This window comes from Papio anubis, chromosome 20, assembly GCF_008728515.1.
Source record: "Papio anubis isolate 15944 chromosome 20, Panubis1.0, whole genome shotgun sequence".
Classification (NCBI taxonomy): domain Eukaryota; kingdom Metazoa; phylum Chordata; class Mammalia; order Primates; family Cercopithecidae; genus Papio; species Papio anubis.
Window position 1 is genome coordinate 45,857,253 of NC_044995.1, and position 24,394 is coordinate 45,881,646.

General features: G+C 58.3%; 2 protein-coding genes across 2 annotated transcripts in view; one reads left to right on the top strand and one right to left on the bottom strand.

The window, feature by feature from the left end:
* The window catches only part of CATSPERD (cation channel sperm associated auxiliary subunit delta), a 57,548-nt gene extending 56,384 nt beyond the window's left edge, over positions 1 to 1,164 (bottom strand). The window contains exon 1 of the mRNA XM_031659065.1: positions 852 to 1,164. Coding sequence (XP_031514925.1) covers positions 852 to 1,061 — 210 coding nt within the window. The 5' untranslated portion in view covers positions 1,062 to 1,164. The remainder of the gene's footprint in view (positions 1 to 851) is intronic.
* Positions 1,141 to 24,329, top strand: LONP1 (lon peptidase 1, mitochondrial). Its single transcript, XM_031660086.1, has 18 exons — positions 1,141 to 2,002; positions 5,803 to 5,891; positions 6,825 to 6,944; positions 8,167 to 8,398; positions 11,173 to 11,234; positions 11,764 to 11,893; positions 12,445 to 12,528; positions 13,591 to 13,811; positions 15,303 to 15,441; positions 17,037 to 17,215; positions 19,455 to 19,542; positions 19,866 to 19,988; positions 20,066 to 20,182; positions 21,381 to 21,521; positions 21,711 to 21,876; positions 22,484 to 22,701; positions 22,782 to 22,946; positions 23,945 to 24,329. The coding sequence occupies exons 1-18, from the start codon at positions 1,574 to 1,576 to the stop codon at positions 24,125 to 24,127; spliced, it is 2,886 nt and encodes a 961-aa protein (XP_031515946.1). The 5' UTR covers positions 1,141 to 1,573; the 3' UTR covers positions 24,128 to 24,329.
* The last annotated feature ends 65 nt before the right edge of the window (positions 24,330 to 24,394 follow it).

Sequence of the window (24,394 nt, forward strand, 5' to 3'; positions counted from 1 at the left end):
GGGCAAAACAGTGAGACCCATCCCCCCCTTTTTTTCTTTGATTGAGTCTCCCTCTGTTACCCAGGCCGGCGTGAGATCTCGGCTCACTGCAACCACCACCTCCTGGATTCAAGCGATTTTTCTGCCTCAGGCTTCCAAGCAGTTGGAATTACAGGCACCTGCCACCAATCCCGCCTAATTTTTGTATTTTTAGTAGAGACAGGGGTTTCATCATGTTGGCCAGGCTGGTCTGGAACTCCTGACATCAAGTGAGTGATCTGCCCACCTCCGCCTCCCAAAGTGCTGGGATTACAGGTGTGAGCCACTGTGCCCAGCCAGTGAGACCCCATCTGTACAAAATAATAATAATAATAAGTAAAATAAATAAGGTTAAGGAATCATTACTCTAGGCATCTTCCTGTAAACATCAAATGAGACCATACACCCTAAGAATACAGCTCACAGGTCCCTACTGAATGTGACAGTTTAGTCCAGGTGGGAGTTCCCTGAGAGCAGGAACGGAGTTTCAGCAACTGGTCCCCATGGCAGGTTGGAGTATCCACTAACCTAACATTTACTGAAATTTCAAAATGTGCTGGGTAAGGCTGGGCGCGGTGGCTCACGCCTGCAATCCCAGCACTTTGGGAGGCGGGGGTTGCAGTGAGCCGAGATCGCCCCACTGCGCTCCACCCCGGGCAATAGAGCAAAAACTCCGTCTCCAAAAAGAAAAAGAAGTGGGAGGGCTTAATATCGGGCTGGGAGGGTGGGGTGGAATAGGGTGAGCGAGGCGTCAAGTTCGATTCCTAAAAAGAGTAAAACGGGAGCCTCAGAGAGGTTGGGGAGCAGGCCTCCGCTCCAAGATGAACCAGCACCCTCCCGACCCCCGGGAGCACCCCAGCCCCAGGAGGGCAACCCCACCGGCAGAGCGGCTGAGCTGTGACCAGCGGTCGGAGCCACATGGTCACAGCCGCCACCAGCATCAACATCAGCATCGACTTGGCCCTCCGCCGCCACCACTGCCCCTCAACCGCCACCGGGAGTCGCTGCACAGTCCGAGTATGTGCAGACTGAAGCCTGCGCATGCGCACCAATGAGTCCCGGGAGCAGGCCTGAGCGCACGGTAGCCTCGCGCTCCGCCTGAACCCTGAGCATGCGCAGACGAACCCCGGGAGGCCTGAATCCGCGCACAAACGCGCGCTCAGAGCCTGGGCATGCGCACCCGGCCACCCGTGGCCAGTCTAGAGTCTGAGCATGCGCATGTCGTCCACGCGCCTAAGCGTGTGCACAGGCTGCTCATGAGTTCCTAAACGCTGCGTTTGCAACAATACGATGTTTTGTACCGGCGCTGGCGTGTGCCCACAGATATCCACGTGACCGGAAAACGCCTTGGGCGCGTAAAGTAGGAGACCGGAAGAGGCGGAGAAGATGCCGTCGCTCGAACTCCGCCTCCTCTTCTCCGTGTAGGCCCCGCCCCCTGAGGCAGCTGTTTTGGGCCTCGCCCCCATCGGGTCCCGAGGCACGCGCCGGGAGTCACGTGCGTTCCACGGCGAGCGGAAATGACGCGAGGTGTGTGCGCCGCCAGTATGGCCGGGCTATGGCGGCGAGCACAGGCTACGTGCGACTGTGGGGAGCGGCGCGGTGCTGGGCGCTGCGGCGGCCGATACTGGCCGCCGCCGGGGGGCGGGTCTCCACTGCAGCCGGAGCGTGGTTGTTCCGAGGCCGGCGGGCCTGTGACGCCTTTCCTCCTTGGGCACTGTGGGGCCGAGGCCCGGTAATTGGGGGCCAGTGGCGAGGGTTTTGGGAAGCGAACAGCCGCGGCGGAGGAGCATTCTCGGGGGGCCAGGACGCCTCCGAGGGCGGTGCAGAGGAAGGAGCCGGGGGCGCGGGGGGCAGCGCGGGCGGCGGGGAAGGCCCGGTCATAACGGCTCTCACGCCCATGACGATCCCCGATGTGTTCCCGCACTTGCCGCTCATCGCCATCACCCGCAACCCGGTGTTCCCGCGCTTTATCAAGATTATCGAGGTAATGGGAGTCCCCGCCTCGGCCTCAGGTTTCCCACCTCTGCAAGCAGCGGGCTGAACCGTGGGATCACTTTAGCGCCCTCGTGTTTCGCAACTTTTTCAGACGAAGTTTCTCAAAGGGTGCAGTTCGAATCCTTGTCTGCTCACCACTAGCTTGGCAACCTTGAGCCAAAGTCCTCCCCTTTCGAATTTCTTAGGATCTGTTAGATGAGAGGAGTTGAACCCGAAGAGCCTAGGATTATCCACTTAGAACCCCGGTCGTAGAAATCCGGGGCCAGGAGGGACCAGAGTAGTGTTACGGCGCTGTTAGTTTTCTGCTTACTTGGCACAAGTTTTGTAACACCACCTTGCCCCAGGCGCTCTGCCGTCTGGTTACGAGCCTCACTGGGATCAGAATTCATTCGTTTCTTAAACAAATACTTCTTGATTGATTGCTTATTATTTGCCAGAGACTCTTCTAGGTGCTGAGGATATGGCAGTGAACAAAACAGAAAAATTTATGCCTTTGAAGCTGGGCATGGGCTCGCGGTCTAGTCCCAACTACTCCAGCGGCCCAGGTGGGAGGATTGCTTGAACCCTGGAGTCCAGCCTGGTCAACATGGCGAGACCCTGACTCTTAAGAAAAAAAATCTGTCTTGGAGCTTACGTTCTGGCAGGATGAGACAGGCAATAAAGATGATTAGTAACGATATTGTATTAGAAGGCAACAATTACGAGAAATAATAGAGCGTGGATGGGACAGGAGGCTTAGGAGGGTGGGAAGAGGACATTATTCAGTGTGTTCTTGACCTCCTACCACGTAGCAAGTGCTGAGAATACTGTAGTGAACAAGTCATGCAGTCCCTGGCCTTAACTTATGTTCCGGTGGTAGAAATTAGATCATTTCAGACTAAGAGCCTTGGGGGTGGGGAGGGAGCAGGATGATGTAATAGGGAGAAAGCAGAGTGTAAGGAACTTGAGCTTTTAGAGTAGGAAGGCCCCAAGAGCCTTCTCCCCTAGCTCCCCTTCCCTTAAAAAACAACTACTGATGTGGAAACTGGGATCTATGGGAAGGTTATCTCTTAACTGGCGGGGAGCAAGGTCACGCAGTGAGTCAGCCTCTGCGCTCACCCTCCAGACTCTGATAAACAAATCTCAAGGATCTGTTGGGAACGGAAAGGCCATTTCAGAGGGGCAACAGACAGTGGAGAGGGGACAGAGGGAGCTTCTCCAACGCTGTCAGTTTGTGTGTCCGAGCTTTTTTTTGTTTTTGTTTTTGAGACAGAGTTGTACTCTGTCATCTAGGCTGGACAGCAGTGGCGCGATCTCAGCTCACTGCAACCTCCGCCTCCCAGGTTCAAGTGATTCTCCTGCCTCAGCCCCCGGAGTAGCTGGGATTACAGGCGCCCACCACCATGCCTGGCTAATTTTTATATTTTTAGACAGGGTTTCACCATGTTACCTACGCTGGTCTCGAACTCCTGACCTCAAGTGATTCACCCGCCTCAGCCTCCCAAAGTGCTGGGATTGCAGATGTGAGTCACCGCGCCCAGCCCCAAGGTCTTTCCTTGATGTTTAGTAGTAGTTACTGATGCAGGCCCCAGAACAAGACCCTGTGGGGTCCTATCCTGGCTCCATAACCTTCAAGTTATTCCTTTGGCTTCCACGTTCTCATCTGTGACATGGCCGTATTAGTATCTTATTAGAGTTGTTGTGGGACTTAAATGAGACGATGTGGGCTGGGCACGATGTCTCACATGTGTAATCCCAGCATTTTGGGAGGCTGAGGCAGGAGGATAATTTGAGACCAGCATGGTCAACATAGACCCTGTCTCTATAAAAACAAAGAAAGAAAGAAAAGCTAGGCACAGTGGCATGCATCTGTCATCCCAGCTACTTGGAAGGCTGAGGCAGGAGGATCACTTGAAACTGGGAGATCAAGGCTGCAGTGAGCCATGGTGTCACCACTGCACTGCAGCCTGGGCACCAAAATGAGGCCCTGCCTTAGTAATAACCTGATATTGTTTCCTCTTTGGTGTACTTCTGACATTTCAGGACTCTGCCCCAGAGGCCTTTTTCCCATCCTTGACTTCACCCCGGGCAGTTCTCTTTACCCTCCCAGGTTTCTGGAGCCACGATGGTGTTCATCAGGTCTGGTCCCCTCAGTTCTGCAGAGCGACAGATGCCCCTTGCTCCCAGGGCCTGAGCAGAGAGATGATTCTTCTAAAAGAGTTGAGACTGCCCACGTGGAGCTAGCCAGGAGGGTTGAATGAGTGGCTGCGGATAGTATTTGGGAGACTGGCAGGTGGTTCTCGTTATATTTCTGGTTGATGATGCGTTGTAAATCAAAAATGGATCCTGCCAAGGCCAGGAGGCAGATGCCAAGGATGCAGCTATCAGCTGTTGGCAGAGGGGAAATTGGGGGGCAACTTCTTGGGGACCCAAGAAATGTTTCTGAAATTGTTAGCAAAGCTTGATTTACTCTTCAGTTTGTGCTTGACTGTCTGGCCAACTTGCTCTAGAAGGTCCTGTCCTCATTAGCGACTTCTGAGTATAATGAGGACATGCTGTTACCCAGGCTGGTCTGAAACTCCTGGGCTCAAGTGATCCTCGTGCCTCAGCGCCCCAAAGTGCTGGGATTACAGGCATGAGCCACCACACCTGGCCAGGCCATTACCTTTAATCAAGGTCTGTCCAGTGAATTAACGAAGACTTGAAAGAAATCAGGTGAGCTCCTTGCTGCTTCACATGCTTCCTAGAAGACATCATTAGCCCTGAACCTGCTGTTGAGAATGTGCTGTGATCCTAGGGTTCTTGATCATTAATTAACAGCATATGATGTGATAAGTAACTTTCAATGAAAATTGGAGGAACCGGGCATGGTGGCTCATGGCGAAACTCCATCTCTACTAATACAAAAATTAGTGGGTGCAGTGGCATGCACTTGTAATCCCAGCTACACAGTAGGATGAGTTGAGAGAATCACTTGAACCTGGGAGGTCGAGGTTGCATTAAGCCGAGATTGCACCACTGCACTCCAGCCTGGGCGGCAGAGTTAAACTTTAAAAAAAAAAAAAAAAAAAGGAAGTCATTAACCTCTGGAGTGGGCCACATTTGAATTACTTGTTTATTCTGACATTAATAAAAGCAGAATGGTTTTGATTTTCAAACCAAGACAGTTTGCCCTGGACATCCCTTTTGAAGCTGGATGTTAAGTCAATTTCTAGGTTCTGACCATCCGTCTACTTTGAATTTCCTTTGGGAATGGAGGAAACCACTAAGAAAAATGCAGCTAGTTAATTCTGCCTCACTATTCGCCACCACAGCTTCCTAGCCTCCAGTCTTTTTTTTTTCTTTTTTGGTTTCGGCGTTCCCGAACCCTGTTGATTAGTATCCCGGATCCGATTAGCGTGTCCCCAGAGAATAATCTAGACAACGTTAGAGCTGCTGTGAAAAAACGTCAGCTAGAAAAGTTACCCTGGGCCGTGTGTGGTGGCTCACGCCTGTAATACCAGCACTTTGGGAGGCTGAGGCAGGTCGATCACCTGAGGTCAGGAGTTCGAGACCAGCCTGGCCAATATGGTGAAACCCTGTCGCTATTAAAAATACAAAAATTAGCTAGGTGTGGTGGTGCATGCCTGTAATCCCAGCTACTCAGGAGGCTGAGGCAGGAGAATCCCTTGAACCCAGTGGGGGCGGAGGTTGCAGTGAGCCTAGATGACACCATTACATTCCAGCCAGGGCAACAGAATGAGACTCTGTCTCAAAGGAAAAAAAAAAAAATCTACCCTGCATTTCACCTTGGGGTCATTGTCATGCTAGGTTAAAAATAAGAAGTTGGTTGAGCTGCTAAGAAGGAAAGTCCGTCTCGCCCAGCCTTATGTCGGTGTCTTTCTAAAGAGAGATGACAAGTAAGTGTGATTTTTTTTTTTCCTTCATTCCCTTGTTGACGTTGCCCTAGAGTCCAGCTCACCACAAGTCCTACTTTGTACTTTGCACTTTTGACTCTTGACCCCAAGGAAACCAGGGAAGACCTCCAGAGTAAAGACCAGGAGCCAGGCAGGCTGCCTTTTCAGCCCGGGTTAAGAACTCAGCTTGTAGCACTAAACTGCATGCATTGGTAAAATGTGGAGGAAATTAACTTCAGGGACCCTGGGTGATGAGATGCACCATGAGGCTGCCTGAAAGCCGAGCTAGCTGGTCGGAGATCATGGCTCCACGCAGAAATGAGTTCCATGGGCCAGGCGTGGTGTCGCACACCTGTAATCCCAGCACTTTGGGAGGCTGAGGCATGTGGATCACCTGAGGTCGGGAATTCCAAAGCAGTCTGACTGACATGGTGAAACCCCGTCTCTACTAAAAATACAAAAAATTAGCCAGACGTGGCGGCAGGCACCTGTAATCCCAGCTACTCGGGAGGCTGAGGAAGGAGAATCGCTTGAACCTGGTAGGTGGAGGTTGCAGTGAGCCCAGATCGCACCATTGCACTCCAGCCTGGGCAACAAGAGCGAAACTCCATCTCAAAAAAAAAGTTGCATGTATGCATTCCATGCAGGCTCTGTGACACGAGCATAGAAGAGACTTAAAGTCCCATCTGGACCATGTCCTTGTGGCTGACTTAGTGAGGAGCCACCCACCCGGTCCTGTGACCACTGGGGGCAGCCCTGACCTGGCAGAAGCTTCCGTAGGCTCTGGAGCTCCTGTGGGAGCCAAGGAAGCCGCTCTGGGTTTTCAGTAGCACTTGGAGGGACGTTTCTTTTCTCTCCCTCCTCCCTCTCAGCCGGAGACATCCTGCCAAGCATGCAAGCCGTGTTCCAACGTTCCTCTGTGCTCCTCTTCCACAGCAACGAGTCGGATGTGGTCGAGAACCTGGATGAAATCTACCACACGGGGACATTTGCCCAGATCCACGAGATGCAGGACCTTGGGGACAAGCTGCGCATGATCGTCATGGGACACAGAAGGTGGGTGGCTGGTGGGGGTAGTGGGGGTGGAGGACAGGGTAGCACGCAGGAGACCAGCCCAGGATGCCCCAGGCCCCAGCATCAACTTGCCTTGTCTGTCAGCCCCGCAGCGTTCTTATTAGCACTGAGGCCAGACCTGGGGGTAAGAGTGAGACGTGTCACCTCTGGACCCCTCCTGTCTCAGAAAGGGGCGAGCTGCAGGGCCGGGCACAGTGACTCCTGCCTGGAATCCCAGTACTTTCGGATGTCAAGGCAGTTGGATCGCTTGAGTCCAGGAGTTTGAGTGCAGCCTGGGCAACATAGCGAGATCCCATCTCTGCAAAAAAAATAGAAAAATTAGCTGGATGTGGTGGCTCATGCCTGTGGTCCCAGCTACCCAGGAGGCTGAGGTGGGAGGATCACTTGAGCCCAGGAGTTTGAGATCAGCCTGGGCAACACAGCAAGACCCTGTTTCTATAAAACATTTTAAAAAGTTAGACATGATGGCATGTTCCTGTAGTCTCAGCTACTTGGCAGGCTGAGGCAGGAGGATTGCTTGAGCCCAGGAGGTCGAGGCTGCAGTGAGCTATGATCACACCACTGCACTGCAGCCTGGGCAGCAGAGTGAGACCCTGAGTTGAGGTGGTGCTAGGTGCTCTGAGGCAAGATGCAGACGGCATGAGAGGTGGAGGGCTCTCGGTGCTCTGAGAGGAGATGCAGACAGTGTGAGAGGTGGAGGGTGCTCGGTGCTCTGAGGGGAGGTGTAGACAGCCTGAGAGGTGGAGGTGGGTAGCTTCCGTGAAGTGCTTGGGGACATTCTTTGCAATGGTGTCCTTGAAATCGAGACCTGAACGACAGGAAGGAGCCACCTGAGCTGAGTCCAGGGCGCAGAGTCTCAGAGACCAGCCTGTGCCCGGCCAGGCTGACACTGTTTTCAGCAGGAGGCCCTGGGGCTTGTCGCTGCAGCTTATCCCCGATACTTAGGATGGGGACAGTGGTGCATTGGCGTGGGACGCAGGGAATGCCTGAATCTGGCTGGAGTCTAAGGGGTGGAGGGGACACTGGTTGGGACGCCCCGAGAAAGCGGCTCGAGTTTCCAGCCCGAGGACCTGTAGCCACCCTGTGGCTCCAGAGGTCTGGGTTCAGCGGGACCCTTGGACCACCTGTGCCACCAGGGAGGCCTCAGCCGGGGCCAGGGCAGCTCCCAGCCTCTGGCTTCATGCCTGCCTTGCTCCTGCGTCAGAGTCCATATCAGCAGACAGCTGGAGGTGGAGCCCGAGGAGCCGGAGGCGGACAACAAGCACAAGCCCCGCAGGAAGTCGAAGCGGGGCAAGAAGGAGGCGGAGGACGAGCTGAGCGCCAGGCACCCGGCGGAGCTGGCGATGGAGCCTGCCCCCGAGCTCCCGGCCGAGGTGCTCATGGTGGAGGTGGAGAACGTCGTCCACGAGGACTTCCAGGTCACAGAGGAGGTGAAAGTGAGTCCGTGTGTCACGCAGGGCGGTCGCAGCCGCCTCCCCAACGGGCTCCCTTGAGCCGTTCCTACAGCCTCTCCTAGGAGTTGTCTCCCGCCCTGAGCCCCTCAGCAAGGGTCTGGCCTGTCTGGAACTCAGTTCTAATGGAACAAAGAGGGTGCTTTTCCTCCCAGAGGTCTTTGGAAGACTCTGGGATGGGAGAGGCACAGGAAATTTGCTGGAGCCGTAGCTACTCAAGAGGGAGGCAGGGTTGGAACCCAGGTCCAGCCCCAGCCTGTGTCCCCTGTGCCAAAGCCTCCAGCAGTTACCAAGACACCTTCCAGCCCCGGCTTCTTCCCACCAAGCCCGGGAGGTCAGGGAGGGGAAGCTGGGACCGGTGGCTGTAGGACAGGAAACAGCCTGTTGGCCACCCTGATCCCCCAACCTAGGCCATCCTGCCTTCCTGGTGGCACAAGGAGTCAGCTTCCGAGGTGGGCAGCCTCCTGGCGGTGCCACCTGCCCTCCTGCTGTAGGGGCAGTCAGCAAAGCTAACCAAAGGCCTGAAGCATGTCAGCTCCTTACTTGTGTGCCTGGTGTCATCAGCCTCCTCCCCGGGCTATTGCAGAGCCTGGGGGGAAAGTGCCATGATCAACTGGTGATGTCTGCTGTGGACGCTGGGAGGGGCGAACCGTCCTGTCCACAGGCCCACCTGAGTTCTTGAGGTCAGCACTTCTATCCTGTACTGCTAGCCTTTATGAGTTGTTTTTGTTTTTGTTTTTTCTTTTTTGAGACAGAGTCTGGCTCTGTCACCCAGGCTGGAGTGCAGTGGCGCCATCTCAGCTCACTGCAGCCTCCACCTCCCGGGTTCAAGTGACTCTCATGCCCCGGCCTCCCAAGTAACTGGGATTACAGGCACACGCCACCACACCTGGCTAATTTTTGTATTTTTAGTAGAGACGAGGTTTTACCGTGTTGGCCAGGCTGGTCTCAAACTCCTGACCCTGGGTGATCCTCCCACCTTGGCCTCCCAAAATGCTGGGATTACAGGCGTGAGCCACTGTGCCCGGCCACCTCTGAGTATTGAGCACTTGAAGTAGAGCTGCTGTGGCCAAGGAACAGAATGGAACATTTTACTGGCTGGGTGCAGTGGCTCATGCCTGTCATCCCAACAGTTTTGGAGGCCAAGGAAGGAGGATCACTTGAGACGCAGAGTTCAAAACCAGCCTGGGCAATATGGAGACCCCTGTCTCTGCAAAAAAAAAAAAATTAGCTGGGCATGGTGGCGTACACCAGTAGTCCAACCTGTGGGAGGGTGGCTTGAGCCCGGGAAGTTGAGGCTGCAGTGAGCTGTGATCGCATCACTGCACTCCAGCCTGGGCAACAGAGTGAGACCCTGTATCTAAAAATTAAAACAATTCTAACAGCCACCAGTGGCTACACTGTCCTGGGCAGCACAGCACTGGCGCTCCCTGTGAGAATCTTGCAGCAGGGGGAAGACAGTGACCAAACTGACAGATGTGATTAGAATTGGCAAGATCCCTGAGGGGCAGCGAGCTTGTTTTTTGTTTTGTTTTGGTTTTTTTGGTTTTTTTTTTTTTGAGACGGAGTCTCACTCTGTTGTCGCCCAGGCTGGAGGGCAGTGGCGCAATCTCGGCCCTCTGCAAGCTCCGCCTCCCGGGTTCATGTGACTGTCCTGCCTCAGCCTCCCCAGTAGCTGGGACTACAGGCGCTCACCACCACGCCAGGCTAATTTTTTGTATTTTTAGTAGAGACGGTTTCACCGCATTAGCCAGGATAGTCTCGATCTCCTGACCTTGTGATCCGCCCACCTTGGCCTCCCAAAGTGCTGGGATTACAGGCGTGAGCCACCGCGCCCGGCCTGAACTTGTTTTTCTTAAAGCAAGTGCCCTGGACCTCCAGTGGACCAGTTCTGGCGCCTTCTACCAGGGTCAGCTCAGACAGTTCAGGGTCAAAGCCAAAGACTAGAGACCGGGTGATTGCGGTTTTTTTGGAGACAGAGTCTCGCCCTGTCACTCAGACTGGAGTGCATTGGCGCAATCTTGGCTCATGGCAACCTCCGCCTCCTGAGTTCAAGTGATTCTCCTACCTCAGCCTCCTGAGTAGCTGAGATTGCAGGCATCCACCAAAGTGCCTGGCTAATTTTTTTGTGTGTATTTTTAGTGGAGACGGGGTTTCACCATGTTGGCCAGGTAAGTCTTGAGCTCCTGGCCTCAAGTGATCCACCTACCTCTGCCTCCCAAAGTATTGGTGTTACAGGTGTGAGCCACCATGCCCAGCCGAGACCAGGTGATGAAAATTTGGTTGTAGGCAGGCACGGTTGCTCATGCCTGTGGTCCCAGCTACTCTGGAAAATGAGGGGGGGAGGATCGCTTGAGCCCAAGAATTCCAGGCTGCAGTGAGTCATGATCGCACCACTGCACTCCAGCCTGGGTGACAGAGCAAGACTTGGTCTCTCAAAAAAAAATTATTAATAAAGGAAAGAAAAGGCAGTCTCTTTTCTTCCCCCAAGATAGCTTGTCCTAAGGACAAGGCTCTGAGGGGTAAGGAGACAGGGTTTGGTTTTAGTTTGGACTCTCTTGGTCCCGTGTCCCTGGGACTAGTGAGTTTAGGCTGCACTCCTCCGTCTCCGAAGCCCTCCGTGGCCAGGGCCAGTTGAGGAGGGGAGGGGAGGGGGGCAGCTGATGGAGCAACTGGTGGGTGGGGCTCCCAGGGCCATGCCTCCTACCCCCTGCTGAAGCACTGCTGGGCCTCAATGACCCTGCCCCCATACCTGGCAGGCCCTGACCGCAGAGATCGTGAAGACCATCCGGGACATCATTGCCCTGAACCCTCTCTACAGGTGGGCCTCTGTGCGGGCGGCTGCCAGGCGGGGGCATCGCTGTGTTTCTTTCTGCAGCTGGGTGGGTAGGGAGCTTCCTCAGCGTCCTCCTGGGAGGAAACCTCGCCTGGGGCAGGGATTCGTGGCCCAGGGAGCGGCCTGTGCGGAGGAGCCTGCTGCCCACTGGGGCATGGGGCAGGTGGGAGGCCCGGGGCCTCAGCAGGCCCAGGTTCCTTGTCCCCTTCTGCTGAGGCCGGAAGCTGTTGCTGGCCTTGGCTGGGGGAGTGGGGAGCAGACTGCTGAGGTGAGGTCACTGCGCGGCTCCCGTGGGGGCTGCATGTGGGGAGGCCACATGCCTTTCCAGCCCAGGACAGGTGGGCCCTGAACTCTGGGCACCAAGCAGCAGCAGAGCTTGCTCCCAGCGAGCCCCCCTAGGCCCTGCCTGTAGCTACAGGGGACAAGGACCCTGAGGACTGGGTCCCCGTCAGGGGGCTGCAGTGCAGCAGAGCGCAAGGCCGTGGACACCGAGGCGGCTCCCTTTGTCCCCCAGGGAGTCGGTGCTGCAGATGATGCAGGCTGGCCAGCGGGTGGTGGACAACCCCATCTACCTGAGCGACATGGGCGCTGCGCTCACCGGGGCCGAGTCCCACGAGCTGCAGGATGTCCTGGAAGAGACCAACGTGAGTACCCCACACTCCACAGCCCCCGACACCCGGCTGCACCCACCTCCACTGTGCTCCGCCCACGCCCAGCTGCCCTCACTCCTCCTCGGCTCCCCTGTGCCTGCCTGCCCTCGCCCCTCCACCGTGCGCCATCCACCCCTAGCCGTGTGTCCCTGGCTCTGTTTTTGAGATGATTTCCCGCTGTGTACCTTGATCCACATCCGTCCGCCTTTGAGCGGCAACATAGCCTTCAGCTGGGAGTTACTGTTGCGGGTTCAGTGGGATCCTCTGGGCCGCGTACCCGGGGCATCGCCAGTCTTTTGCTGTTGTGAGCGGCATTCCTGAGAGCGTCCCCATGCACGCAGCTGGAGGGCCTGCGGAGGTATCCATAGGATGCGTTTCCAGCACAGGATTTCTCAGGGCGGAGGGCACGCTCGCCTCTGTGCTGGGTGTGGCGTGGCCAGGCGCTCCTGGCAGCATCTCGCAGGGTGCGCCTTTTCCCCCACCTCGGCCCTACATGCACAGATACCGACTTCTGCTCATCCTTTCCGCCCTCCCTGTCTCGGCAGATTCCCAAGCGGCTGTACAAGGCCCTCTCCCTGCTGAAGAAGGAATTTGAACTGAGCAAGCTGCAGCAGCGTCTGGGGCGGGAGGTGAGCCCGAGCCTGAGGCGCAGCCACTCTTGGGGGCCTTCCCGTCAGGCCACGTGACATCAGTCAGGCTCTGGAGCACACGGAGGGACCAGTGGCATCGACCAGGGCAAGCCCAGAAGGCCTGTCTGGGTTTTGAGGGCTTCGTGCCATCATCTGCTCTGTCGTCCTGGGCTGTGGAACTCTCTGCATTGAACAGGAAAGCTTAAAGCTGTCCCAGTGTAATGAGCCCAGGGTGGAGCAGTCTCAGGACCGTCCCACATCAAGGGAAGAATTCCTCTGCCTTTGTAATCTTGAGGACAGTGTTGGAAATTGGGAAGCGGCCTGGGAAAAGTCTAGATGCTGTTTCTTAAGACCCAGCCATTGAGGCTCACTGTCCTGATACTCGGCAGATCACAGCCTGCCTGATGCTCAGTCACTTCACAGTTGTAGCATTTTCTGGAATTTTTTAAGACAGGGTCTCAGTCGGCCGCCTAGGCTGGAGTGCAGTGGCACAATCTCAGCTCACGACAGCCTCCACCTTCAGGGCTCAAGCGGTCCTCCCACCTCAGCTTCCCGAGTAGCTGGGATTACAGGCGTGTGACACCACACCGGCTAGTTTTTGTCTTTCAGTAGAGAAGGGTTTCACCATGTTGGCCAGGCTGGTCTTGAACTCCTGGCCTCAGGTGATCTGCCTGCTTTGGCCTCCCAAAGTGCTGAGATTACAGGCGTGAGCCACGGTGCCTGGCCCCGTCTCTATAAACAATTTTAAAATTAGAGCCAGGCGTGGTGGCAGGTGCCTGTGGTCCCAGCTACCCAGGAGTCTAAGGCAGGAGGATCGCTTGAGTCCAGCAAGGTGGAGGCTATGGTGAGCTATCATGGTGCCTTTGCACTCTAGCCTGGGCAACAGAGGAAGACCCTGTTTCAAAAAAAAAAAACAAAAGATGGAAGGAACCAAAGGCTTCCTGCCCTGGGTTTCGTTTCTTTTTTCTGAGTCCTGGGGGAGCAGAGGGTCTCCACTCGTGCGGGGACGCACACACCCACCTTCCCAGACCCAGGGCCTGATGGCAGCGCCTCACCCCACAGGTGGAGGAGAAGATCAAGCAGACCCACCGCAAGTACCTGCTGCAGGAGCAGCTGAAGATCATCAAGAAGGAGCTGGGCCTGGAGAAGGACGACAAGGACGCCATCGAGGAGAAGTTCCGGGAGCGCCTCAAGGAGCTCGTGGTCCCCAAGCATGTCATGGATGTTGTGGACGAGGAGCTGAGCAAGCTGGGCCTGCTGGACAACCACTCCTCGGAATTCAAGTGAGCGCCAGGCCTGCAGCCCAGCCCTCGGGCAACCCCTCCTCAGCCCCTGTCTTGGGCAGGCCAGGGGACCCAGCAGGAGAGCCCTGTGGCACCTTCTTGCTGTGGTAGGTGCTTGGTGGTGGGCTAGGAGGTACCCAGTGAGCATCAGTCCTGTTCCTGAGCAGGACACGTCATCACCATCTCCATTCTACGAGGAAATCGAGGCTCAGGGCTGTGGAATTAGTGGTCAAGGCCTATGAGCTGGTAGGTGGTGCCAGGGATTTGAACCCAGGGACACCTGGCTCTACACCAGGGCTGGTTTTTTTTTTTTTTTTTTTTTGAGATGGAGTCTCGCTCAGTTGTCCAGGCTGGAGTGCAGTGGTGCAATCTTGGCTCACTACAACTTCCGCTTCCCAGGTTCAAGCAATTCTGCTTCAATCCCTCAGGTAGCTGGGACTACAGCCATGCACCCCATGCTCCGCTCATTTTTTGTATTTTTAGGAGACATGTGGTTTCACCGTGTTGTTCAGGCTGGTCTTGAACTCCTGACCTCAAATAATCCACCTGCGTTGACCTCCCAAAGCGCTGGGATTACAGACATGAGCCACCGTGCCTGGCTTTTTTTTTTTTTTTTTTTTTTTTTAAGAGTCTTGCTCTGTCGTCCAGGCTGAAGTACAGTGGTGCAGTTTTGGTTCACTGCAACCTCCACCTCCCAGGTTGAAACGATTCTACTACCTCAACTTCCTGAGTAGCTGGGATTACAGGCATGCGCCACCACGCCCAGCTAATTTTTAGTATTCCTAGTAGAGATGGGGTTTTGCCGTGTTGGCCAGGTTGGTCTCAAAACTCCTGACCTCTAGTGATCGCCCACCTTGCCCTCCCAAAGTGCTGGGATTACAGGCATGAGCCACCTCATGCTATCTCAGCTCTCCTGACAAGAGTCAGCAGTGGACCTCCAGCAGTCCCCTCCTTCCTGCGCTAGGTGCCTTGGACAGGGCAGTTTGTAAATTTTTTTTTGTTTGAGATGGAGTCTTGCTCTGTCGCCCAGGCAGGAGTGCAGTGTCTCGTCTCACTGCAAGCTCCACCTCCTGGGTTCACGCCATTCTCCTGCCTCAGCCTCCGGAGCAGCTGGCACTACAGGCACCCACCACCACGCCCAGCTAATTTTTTGTAGTTTTAGTAGAGACAGCTTTTCACTGTGCTAGCCAGGATGGTCTCGATCTCCTGACCTTGTGATCCGCCTGGCTTGGCCTCCCAAAGTTCTGGGATTACAGGCGTGAGCCACTGTACCCGGCCCATAAACTGTTTCATAGAGACGGGGTCTCGCTGAGTTGCCCAGGCTGGTCTTGAACTCCTGGGCTCCAGCGATCCTCCCACCTGGGCCTCCCAAAGAGCTGGGATTACAAACATGAGCTGCTGTGCTTGGCCCCACACATGGTTTCAAGCCCCGGGCAACCACACGGCCAGCTCGTGAGCTCCGCTAAGCATCTCTCATCTTTCCCCTGGCAGTGTCACCCGCAACTACCTAGACTGGCTCACGTCCATCCCTTGGGGCAAGTACAGCAACGAGAACCTGGACCTGGTGCGGGCACAGGCAGTGCTGGAGGAAGACCACTACGGCATGGAGGACGTCAAGAAACGCATCCTGGTGAGCCCAGTGTCTGGCCTGCTGTGGATTTGCATGTGGGCAGTGGGCCCAGGGCCAGGACTCTGTGCTGTGGGTTGAGATTTCATAGGAGCCCCCTGGTGAATTCGTAGGCCTGGGGGTGCTGGTCGGGGGGATCCTGATGGAGGGAGCATCCTGCCCTGCCCCCGGGGGCTCGAGGATTTCCCAGATGGACTGAAGTCATGCCTGATAGGCCGAGCATGGTGGGGCTGCTTGTCCCAGCTACTCAGGAGGCTTAGGCAGGAGGATCACTTGAGCCCAGGAAGCTGAGGCTGTGGTGAGCTGTGATCGTACCACTGCACATCAGGTTGGGTGACAGAGGGAGACCCCCATCTCTACAAAAAATTTTAAAATTTGGGCCGGGTGTAGTGGCTCAAGCCTGTAATCCCAGCACTTTGGGAGGCTGAGGCAGGCAGATCACGAGGTCAGGAGATCGAGACCATCCTGGCGAACACAGTGAAACCCCGTCTCTACTAAAAATACAAAAAATTAGCCGGGCGCGGTGGCAGGTGCCTGTAGTCCCAGCTACTTGGGAGGCTGAGGCAGTAGAATGGCTTGAACCCGGGAGGCAGAGCTTGCAGTGAGCGGAGATTGCGCCACTGCACTCCAGCCTGGGTAACAGAGTGAGACTCCGTCTCAAAAAAAGAAAATTAGTCTGGTGTGGTGGTGTGCGTCTGTAGTCCCAGCTACTTGGGAGGCTGAAGTGGGAGGATTGCTTGAACCCAGGAGGTGGAGGCTTCAGTGAGCTGTGATGGCGCCACTACACTCCAGCCTGGGCAACAGAGCAAGACCTTGTCTGAAAATTAATTAATTTTAAATTAATTTTTAAAATACCACTCCTGAGACATTAGAAACCAGGCAGGCAAGTGGGAGTCAGAGGCTAAAAACAGGAGTCAGAGCCCGGGCGCAGTGGCTCACGCCTTTAATCCCAGCACTTTGGGAGGCCGAGGTGGGCCGAGGCTTACAAGGTCAGGAGTTCAAGACCAGCCTGACCAACATGGTGAAACCCCGCTTCTACTAAAAATACAAAAAAAGTAGCGGGGCATGGTAACTTGTGCCTGTAATCCCAGCTAGTAGAGAGACTGAGGCAGGAGAATTGCTTGAACGCCGGAGACAGAGGTTGCAGTGAGCTGAGATTGCACCAGTGTACTCCAGCCTGGGCCACAGAGCAAGACTCCAACTCAAAAAAAAAAAAAAAAAGGAGCCAGAGGCATTGGTGGAGGCGGAGAGTGGGCTGCCTCTCTGGGTCGGGCTGGAGAGAGTGGGGCATTGGTGGTGTTCGGGGTCCCGGGGAAGGGACCCGTTAGGAGGTGGGGAACTGCTGAACGGGCCTGGCACTGCCGGGCGGCCGCAGTCTCCTGGCATCTAGTTGTCCTGTTGGTGTTAATGGAGCTCTTGTCACGGGCTGCCCCTCCCTGTGGCCAGTGGCAGTATTGATCTGCTCAGCCTCCCGGACAATCCTGGTCCCTTTCCGAAGCCCTCAGGCGTCTGAAAGGCAGTGTGCAGGTGGCGAGAGTCATGCCCAGGCCCCCGGCTTACCCAGCCCACGCGCCCACTGAGCCTGCCTCTGTCCGTAGGAATTCATTGCCGTCAGCCAGCTCCGTGGCTCCACCCAGGGCAAGATCCTCTGCTTCTACGGCCCCCCTGGCGTGGGCAAGACCAGCATTGCCCGCTCCATCGCCCGCGCCCTGAACCGAGAGTACTTCCGCTTCAGCGTCGGGGGCATGACTGACGTGGCTGAGATCAAGGGCCACAGGTAGGCCTGGCTCCGGCAGCTCTCCCCACGGGCTCCCCTCAGCGGTGCTGCCGGGCTTCGTCTTCTCCAGTCACCGTTAACATTTGGTAGAGCAATCTGGGTCGTGGGCAGCCAGTTCCACTCATGCTAGAGTAACTGAAAAGTCTAGCCATGTGGCGGACCTCAGGCCTGGCTGATTCCAGGCGCTCAAACAGCGCTGGCAGGAATCTCCATGGCCTGACCCCTGGGAGAGAGACATCTCGGCCGGCCCTCAGTAGACGCCCTCAGTAGTTCCAGCTCAGGTCCTGCAGTGCCCCGGCCAGAGCTGCAGGGCCAGCATTTGCCATGCACACGCTGGTTTATGTGGGCTGTGGCTGATGCCCCAGGACTCAGGGTGAGGTCGGCCCCACCCCCCACCCTGAAGTCTGTGGGCTGGAGTCAGGAGAGACGGTCTCCGGTGAGGACCGGGCTGCGCACACCAGAGAAACCTCGGCGCCTCTGTGGGCTCACTCCTCCCAGCTGGCCTCAGGCCCAGAGCAAGGGCCATGGCCCTCAGCGTTCAGCGCCTTCCCACCTGGCCCTTCGGGTGGGCAGCCAGGCGCGGCTTCTGCGGCTTCCCTCCTCGCCAAGCTCTGTAGACCACGGTTGTTTGGAAACCGTAGCCCTAGTGAAAGCCGAGCATGAGGCATCTGCTAAGTCCACCACCTGTTTCCATTCTGCACGGCGTTCACTTGAGTCCGGGTTTGAAGTGAACATTTCTGGCTCCTCTAAAAACATGCCCAGCTCTGGAACCCCCAGGCTCAGGCCTTCTCAGCCTGCCCGCTGCAAGGGTGACAGCACGCTGGCCCGCGCCGTGTCCGGTCCGCAGGGCGCGGCCACTCTCACCAGCCTGGAGTTGGGAGGAGCTGGAGGAGGTGGGGCCAGTGCAGTTTTGGGGGTCCCAGATTGACCAGGGGGGTGGGGGTCTGAGTGGGAGGACAGGGGACCTGTTTTGCAGGCCCTTGGATGGGGTGGGGGTGTGAGCAGGAAGGAGCAGCTGGGTGAAGGTGGAGGGGCGGGTGTGGGGGCACCCACTCCTTCCTGGGCACGCGGTTTGAGGTGGTCCTGAAGCCTCTTGGGCCCTGGTTCAGGGATGGCTAGAGGTGCAGACAAGGCCCACTCACTGCCGGAGGAGAGACCCTGGCGGGGTCTGAACGAGCCTGAGCCGCCTCCGGCCTTGGGAGGGAGTCACCAGGGAGCCGGGCTGCAGGGAGGGCAGGCATCTGTGCTGACGTCTCTCGGGGTTCCTGAGACAAGGACAAGGACAGGAGACTGGCTGCGGGGAGATGGATCACTGTTGATAACAGCAGCAGAACCCTCCTGCCCACAGGACTCTGCATGACCTGCCCCACCCCTCCCTCTCCTCTCCTCTTTCTCCCCTCCTTCTACCCCCTTCTCTCTCCATCTCCTCCCTTCCCCTCTCCCCCTCCTCCCTCTCCCCCTCCTCCCTCTGCCTAAGCCTTACGGCCTCCTCGCTGTTCTTCCAACACACCAGGCGTGGTCCTGTCTCAGGGCCTTTGTACGGGCTGTGTCCTGGGCCTGGAAGACCCCCACGTGACTCCCTCCTCACCTGCATTGCTCGGGCCTCTCCCTAAGACGCTCCTTACACCCGCACACTTAAAGTGGCACACACAGCCCAGTGGCGTCTCAGTCCCTCTGTCCCTGCCCCCGTGTCTTCATCCCGGAGACAGAGCCTTCCTCACTGCCTCTCGTGGGGCCTGTGACTCTTCTGTCTGTCCGTGCCACGTGCCGGGCCCCTGTGCTGGGGCAGAGCTTGCAGGAAGCCCTCCTGAGAGCCAGTGCTGGCCATGACCGGTGTCACCCGAGCCTGAGGGCTGCGGCGTGCCTGGCGTCCCTCAGTGAGGAGTGGGGGCCTTCTGCTGCCAGCACCTGGCTGGCTTTCACCGTGGGTAGGAGGGGCCAGCTGAGTGACGGAACTGAGGGAGATCTAGCTTTGAATCGGTGACCCCAGAATCTGAGCTGGGGGGATGTCCCTGTGCTCCCCAGCTCCCATGAGCACAGGGCGAATCGGGGCAAGTGACCAGCATGCCTGCAAGTGCCACATATCCGGTGGCTACCAGCAGGTCCCCCTACCCCCCCATTGCGGCCACGTCTCCTGGGTGTCCAGGTGGCCTCTCCCCCATGGCCCTGGAGGGTGCACGGCATCGTCGTGGCCAAGCCAGGCTACCGAGTGGCCTCTGACCCTGCTGTGCGCCCGCAGGCGGACCTACGTGGGCGCCATGCCCGGGAAAATCATCCAGTGTCTGAAGAAGACCAAGACGGAGAATCCCCTGATCCTCATCGACGAGGTGCGTGCCGAGAGGCCCTGAGCCTTCCTAACCCAGAGTCCCAGGCAGCCCTGACCAGGCAAGGCTGTGTGCAAGACGAAGCCCAGAGCCCTCCAGGCCCCAGGATCCCTAGGTCAACTGAGGTGCCGTCGCCATGACGCTGGACCTGATGGCACGGACGGCTCCCTCCCACCCACAGCCGTGCCCAGCAGGCTGCCCATCCAAGGCAGGGTGTGGGTGCTGCTCTCACGCAGGGCGTCCCCAGCCCCGACTCCAGGGTCTCCCCACTGGGCGGGCTGGCCAGGGACATGGCGAGAGCCACCACCTGCTGTCTGCTGCCCCAGGTGGACAAGATCGGCCGGGGCTACCAGGGGGACCCCTCGTCGGCGCTGCTGGAGCTGCTGGACCCAGAGCAGAACGCCAACTTCCTGGACCACTACCTGGACGTGCCCGTGGACTTGTCCAAGGTGGGGGGCCCATCCGGGGCCTGGGCTCGGGGGGAGGGTGAGCGGCCAGTCCCCCAGCACCTTGCCGCCTCCCCCAGGTGCTGTTCATCTGCACGGCCAACGTCACGGACACCATCCCGGAGCCGCTCCGAGACCGCATGGAGATGATCAATGTGTCGGGCTACGTGGCCCAGGAGAAGCTGGCCATCGCAGAGGTAAGCCCGGGCCCTCCCCACCAGTCTTCGTCCCCGGAGCAGGGGGTGTCCCCCAGAGCCTGCAGAGGCCGTGCCGCTGGGAGTTCCCGGACCCGGGAGAGACAGGTGGGACCTGTAGCCCAGAGGAGCAGATGCGGCCGTGAGAGACACACCAGACGCTTGTGAGCAGCTGTGGGGTGGCACGAGTGGGCACGGGGTTTAGGGCCCGGGACTGTCCAAACCACCGCCCACCACCATCAGGCCACACGGCCGTCAGCTGTCAGTGCACACACGCTCCGTCTCCCGGGCGGGGCCTCCAGGCTGCCCCAGGGCCGGGCCCCCACTTGAGCCAGAGTGTAGGGAAGGTTTCTAGCAGCCCGGAAGCAGCGGGGCCTGTGGTCCCCCCAGAATGAGGCTTGAAGGAGGAGTGGTTTCAGTGAGGAGCATGCGGGGTCTGTTTCTGCGGGGGAGGTGGGGGTCCCGTATTCCTGATGTGTTTTCTCTCCGGAAAGTGCGTTTCTCCCCTAGGAGCGCTTTGACAGCCAGTGGTGGGCACTGGTCCCTGCCCCTGAGGCCTTCCCAGCATCCTCGTGTCCCCTGGGGGCTTCAATGCCCACTGCTGGGTCCAGCTCCCAGCCTGACTTCCCCAGGGGGCGGGCCTGTAGTTCCTTGGGACAGGACCAGGGGGGATGGGGACCCCTCAGGGCATCAGGAATGCCCCCCAGTATCAGTGGCAAATGTAGAGTGGCCTGCATGGCTCTGTCTGTCTCACAGATGCCCTCCCCGCATGCCGTTAGAGCTCAGAACTATGGCAAGAATTGTGGGGGGCTGTTGCTGACCCTGGAGCCCATGACCCAGTCCCCCTTCTCATGTGGTGAGGGGAACAGCCACGTAACCAGTCAGCTACCCTACAGGCCCTGGGTCTGTGTATGGGGTCAGCCCAGAGACAACCAGGAGGCCTTCCTGGAGGAAGTGGTATCTAAGATGCCATTGGGGAATAGAAAGTGGATCCAAGCAGAGGACGCAGCACAGGCAAAGGCCTCAGACCTCTGGGCATGGCGGGTGGCAGGGCCGTATGTCCAGGTCCTGGTTTCACCATCAGGGACCTCGTTTCCAGGCCAGGGTCTGGGGGCCATGGAAAAGGCACTGGCTCCCAGGTTCTGGACTGAGCTGGTGGGCAAGGTCCCTCCAGACCCAACCCTGACGGCCGCCCTTGCAGCGCTACCTGGTGCCCCAGGCCCGCGCCCTGTGTGGCCTGGATGAGAGCAAGGCCAAGCTGTCGTCGGACGTGCTGACGCTGCTCATCAAGCAGTACTGCCGCGAGAGCGGCGTCCGCAACCTGCAGAAGCAAGTGGAGAAGGTGAGCGGCCGCCCCGCCCTCCTGGCACCTGTTGCCCACCCCACCATCCCGCGCTCATCACCCCACCTTCCCGCGCTCATCACCCCACCATCCCGCGCTCATCACCCCACCATCCCGCGCTCATCACCCCACCATCCCGCGCTCATCACCCCACCACCCCATCCCCATCGTGCTGCCTTGACTGCCCAGGTGTTGCGGAAATCGGCCTACAAGATCGTCAGCGGCGAGGCCGAGTCCGTGGAGGTGACGCCCGAGAACCTCCAGGACTTCGTGGGGAAGCCCGTGTTCACTGTGGAGCGCATGTACGACGTGACGCCGCCCGGCGTGGTCATGGGGCTGGCCTGGACCGCCATGGGTGAGTAGTGGCGGGAGGAGATCCCAAGCCATTCCCTTTTCTACCCAAGAACAAGCAGGTCCCACCTTTCACACCTGTGCAGTTGGCCGCTGGGGGCGGTGTGGGCAGCCCAGGGCGTCTGGGGCTGACCGAGGGGAAGGCTGTGAGCACACGGTGGTGGCAGCACACCATGGGCCTTACGGATTTGGGTGACACTTTGATAGGCTTACAGGTGGGGACAAGGGGTCCCTCAGCATGAGCTCATCCAGACGGGCCTTGGGGCCACCACACAGAAAGGAGGCGAGAGGGCAAAGGGGGCGGTGCGGGAGGGGCTGGAGAGGGGCTTGTGTCTCTGGGCAGGGCAGCAGTAGCTGGGGTCCTTGTAGCCCTGGGGGTATCCTCTGTGGCTGGCAGCTGTTGGGGGCTGCCCTGGGGGGCGTAGAGGGCCAGGAACCTGCAGCGCAGCAAAGGTGGAGGCCGGGGTTGGCTCCTAATGGGACACAGCCCCTGCCCGGGGCACCAAGATGCTGAGCTGGGGCAGGAGTGGTCAGGGTGGCCCCGAGGGGTGGAGTGAGCGCCAGCCCGGGCTCTGAGGCCTCCCGTGTTCACAGCTCCACACCCATTCCAGGAGGCTCCACACTGTTTGTGGAGACATCCCTGAGGCGGCCACAGGACAAGGACGCCAAGGGTGACAAGGACGGCAGCCTGGAGGTGACAGGCCAGCTGGGGGAGGTGATGAAGGAGAGCGCCCGCATAGCCTACACCTTCGCCAGGGCCTTCCTCATGCAGCACGCCCCCGCCAACAACTACCTGGTGACCTCACACATCCATCTGCATGTGCCCGAGGTAACCGCGTCACCCGCTCCCGCCCCGCCTCTGGGCCGCTGGCCACCTACTCACCCGCTTTCCCCACACCCCCCCCACAGGGCGCCACCCCCAAGGACGGCCCGAGCGCAGGCTGCACCATCGTCACGGCGCTGCTGTCCCTGGCCATGGGCAGGCCCGTCCGGCAGAACCTGGCCATGACTGGCGAGGTCTCCCTCACGGGCAAGATCCTGCCTGTTGGCGGCATCAAGGAGAAGACCATTGCGGTGAGTGTCCTTGTGCCCGCCCCACAGCACTGGCAGGGCCCACACCACCACGGGACAGGCCCAGTTCCCACCACGCAGCCTCTGTGTGGGCCAGGAAAGAGGGAAGCCCTGGGCTTTGGACTCAGGTTTCTCTGGCTTGGAGCTGGCCTTAAGCTGACCGCCCCAGCTGCCTTCTCCACAGCGAGTCGTGTGGGTTCCATTCTAGCGCCTCCACTGGCTGCCCCAGTAGAGGGCCGGGGGCGTGGCTCCTGCTTCCTTTCCCAGGCAGCCCAAGCAAGCGGGAGGCTGGAGATGGGGACAAGGTTTAGGCATTGCTGGTGTAGGGAGTGTTTGGAGCTCCCGGCCCAGGGGCTGGCCTCTTCTTAGGGTGCTGAGCAGGTTGGAGTGCCACTGTCCCCGCTCTTCTCTCCTAGCCCTGCCTGTCCCCAGACTGGACCACACCTGCCGTGTGTGCAGGAAGCCTGGTGGAGTCAGCCAGGATATGCCACTATGAGGGAGGCGTGGTCAAGTGGCCATGACCACCTCGACCTGGACACCAGGCACAAACTCCCTAGATCAGTGGTGGGGCAAATTGGGAGGCTTACTGTGTCCCTGGAGGCAGTGTGCAGTGACAGTGCAAACTGCTGTCCTTTTAAGGGGCTGTGCCTGGCAGACCTGTGTAGCCTCCGGAGCTGGGGAGGGGTGCTGCAGGGCCTGGGGGCAGAGCAGGCCGGGCTCAGATGCTCACAGGCCCGTGTTCAGGCCCCAGACACTGTGCCTGACCCCTGGAGGTGAGGCCGTGGGGGTGTGGCTCATCCAGAGCCCTAAGACTGCTCCCATGGGTGGGGAGGCCCTGGCTCCTGCTCTCAGGCTGTCGGAGCCAAGGCCAATGGTTTGCCTTGAGCTTGTTTACCCCCCGGGATGGGGATCCGGCTTAGAAGCCCTTTCCTTCCTGGAGGACAGCACACCTGCTGTCCTCCCACAGGCCCAGGAGGGGCTGACCATGACTCTGCCCCCAGGCCAAGCGCGCAGGGGTGACGTGCATTGTCCTGCCAGCTGAGAACAAGAAGGACTTCTACGACCTGGCAGCCTTCATCACCGAGGGCCTGGAGGTGCACTTCGTGGAGCACTACCGGGAGATCTTCGACATCGCCTTCCCGGACGAGCAGGCAGAGGCAGAGGCGCTGGCTGTGGAGCGGTGACGGCTGCCCCGGGACTGTAGGAAGCGGATGTCAGGCCCTGTGTGGGCTGGAACTGAGCGCTGCGGGGATTGCACCCGGGCCTGGCAGCGGAGCCACCGATCGAGCAGCTCGGTCCAGTGACCCAGATCCCAGGGACCTCAATCGGCTTAATCAGTGTCTGGCACAGAAACTATCTATTTAATGATTAAAGTCATTTCCAGTACGGCGGCGGCCTCATCTGCCCCAGGAAGGGTGGGTGGGCCAGGGCTTTTGATTCGCGGCCAGGCA